Source organism: Gregarina niphandrodes (genome assembly GCF_000223845.1).
Source record: "Gregarina niphandrodes unplaced genomic scaffold scaffold00157, whole genome shotgun sequence".
Classification (NCBI taxonomy): Eukaryota; Apicomplexa; class Conoidasida; order Eugregarinorida; family Gregarinidae; genus Gregarina; species Gregarina niphandrodes.
In genome coordinates this window covers 4,340-5,392 of record NW_011645920.1, presented here as the reverse complement: position 1 = coordinate 5,392, position 1,053 = coordinate 4,340, and the positions used below count along the sequence as shown (strand labels likewise).

General features: G+C 46.5%; 2 protein-coding genes across 2 annotated transcripts; both read right to left on the bottom strand.

Moving 5' to 3' along the window:
* Window positions 1–23: 23 nt before the first annotated feature.
* On the bottom strand, window positions 24–529 carry GNI_215900 (hypothetical protein; the record flags this gene model as incomplete). The annotated part of the gene is made up of 2 exons (XM_011135566.1): window positions 24–49; window positions 85–529. The coding sequence occupies 2 exons, from the start codon at window positions 527–529 to the stop codon at window positions 24–26; spliced, it is 471 nt and encodes a 156-aa protein (XP_011133868.1).
* Window positions 530–605: 76 nt separating this feature from the next.
* GNI_215890 (hypothetical protein) lies at window positions 606–1,007 on the bottom strand (the record flags this gene model as incomplete). Its single annotated transcript, XM_011135565.1, has 1 exon — window positions 606–1,007. One exon carries the CDS (start codon window positions 1,005–1,007, stop codon window positions 606–608), a length of 402 nt encoding a protein of 133 aa, XP_011133867.1.
* Window positions 1,008–1,053: the final 46 nt, after the last annotated feature.

Here is a 1,053-nt window from a genome sequence, read left to right as displayed (position 1 = left end):
CATCTAGCTTACCACCCAGACACTTACGACCCTTCATAGCAATAGTCAACTTCAACTCTACATCAACAGTCACCCTGGAATTACTAGGCCCATCAACATAGAAGAAACCAATAGACTGCTGAGCAGCAAACTTACCTGATTCCTTACCAGTATCATCACGTTCAAATCCATCTATAGGTAACCAAGGAGGAGACCCAGGCTTAAAGAACTCAATAACTTGCTCAATACCACCCTTAGGATCACGATTATCATAATGGAAACGCTGACTCACAGGCACACAATTACGAATATACTTTGAAGTCCAATTATCACCAACAAGAATACCAGACGCCATCTGCCTGGGATGAGTCATTGGCTCATCAACACCCGACCAAGGCGCCCACCACAACTCCTGATGAGCAACTTGAGCCTGCGTACCATCAAACACTATCGGCGAAGGCTGATGACGCTTAACAGCAACCATAGCACCAACAACCTTATACGCCTTCCACAAACTTGCCAACTGAATCGGTCGAACAGAATCAACCATACACAATTTCCAACCACCAGGAGGAATATTCTGCAAAATATTCGAAACCCGGTAGGAAACAACACGCGGAAAAGCCCTAGAACGGTTGCCCACGCGACCTATAGTACTTCTCCTTCGGTATCCACGGTAGGACCTTCTGCTGCCTAGTCCTGCCTTTCCTCGGCGGCCTCGGCTTATCCCACCTCTGCGGACGCGGCCGTAACCTCGACCGGTACGCTTCCCGAAAGATCTCACCCGTCCTCCGTATCGCTTCATCTCTTAACCTTCCTAAAGCCTGATTAGCAGTATCAACTCCGTAATCAATGATAGTATCAACAGTAGACTGCTTAGATATATCACCACCAAATAATAAACTATTAACTGCGTTTACTACCTCTAAACCCGTGCCAATAGCAGTACCAGCGGCACCAATACCAAACAAAGCGGGAGCAAATTCTATTAAAACCGGCAAAGCTTGAGCCCAAAGACTCAATGACATCCAATTTTAAAAAAAGGTGCAGTGTGTGCTAATGTCCCAAAAGGGC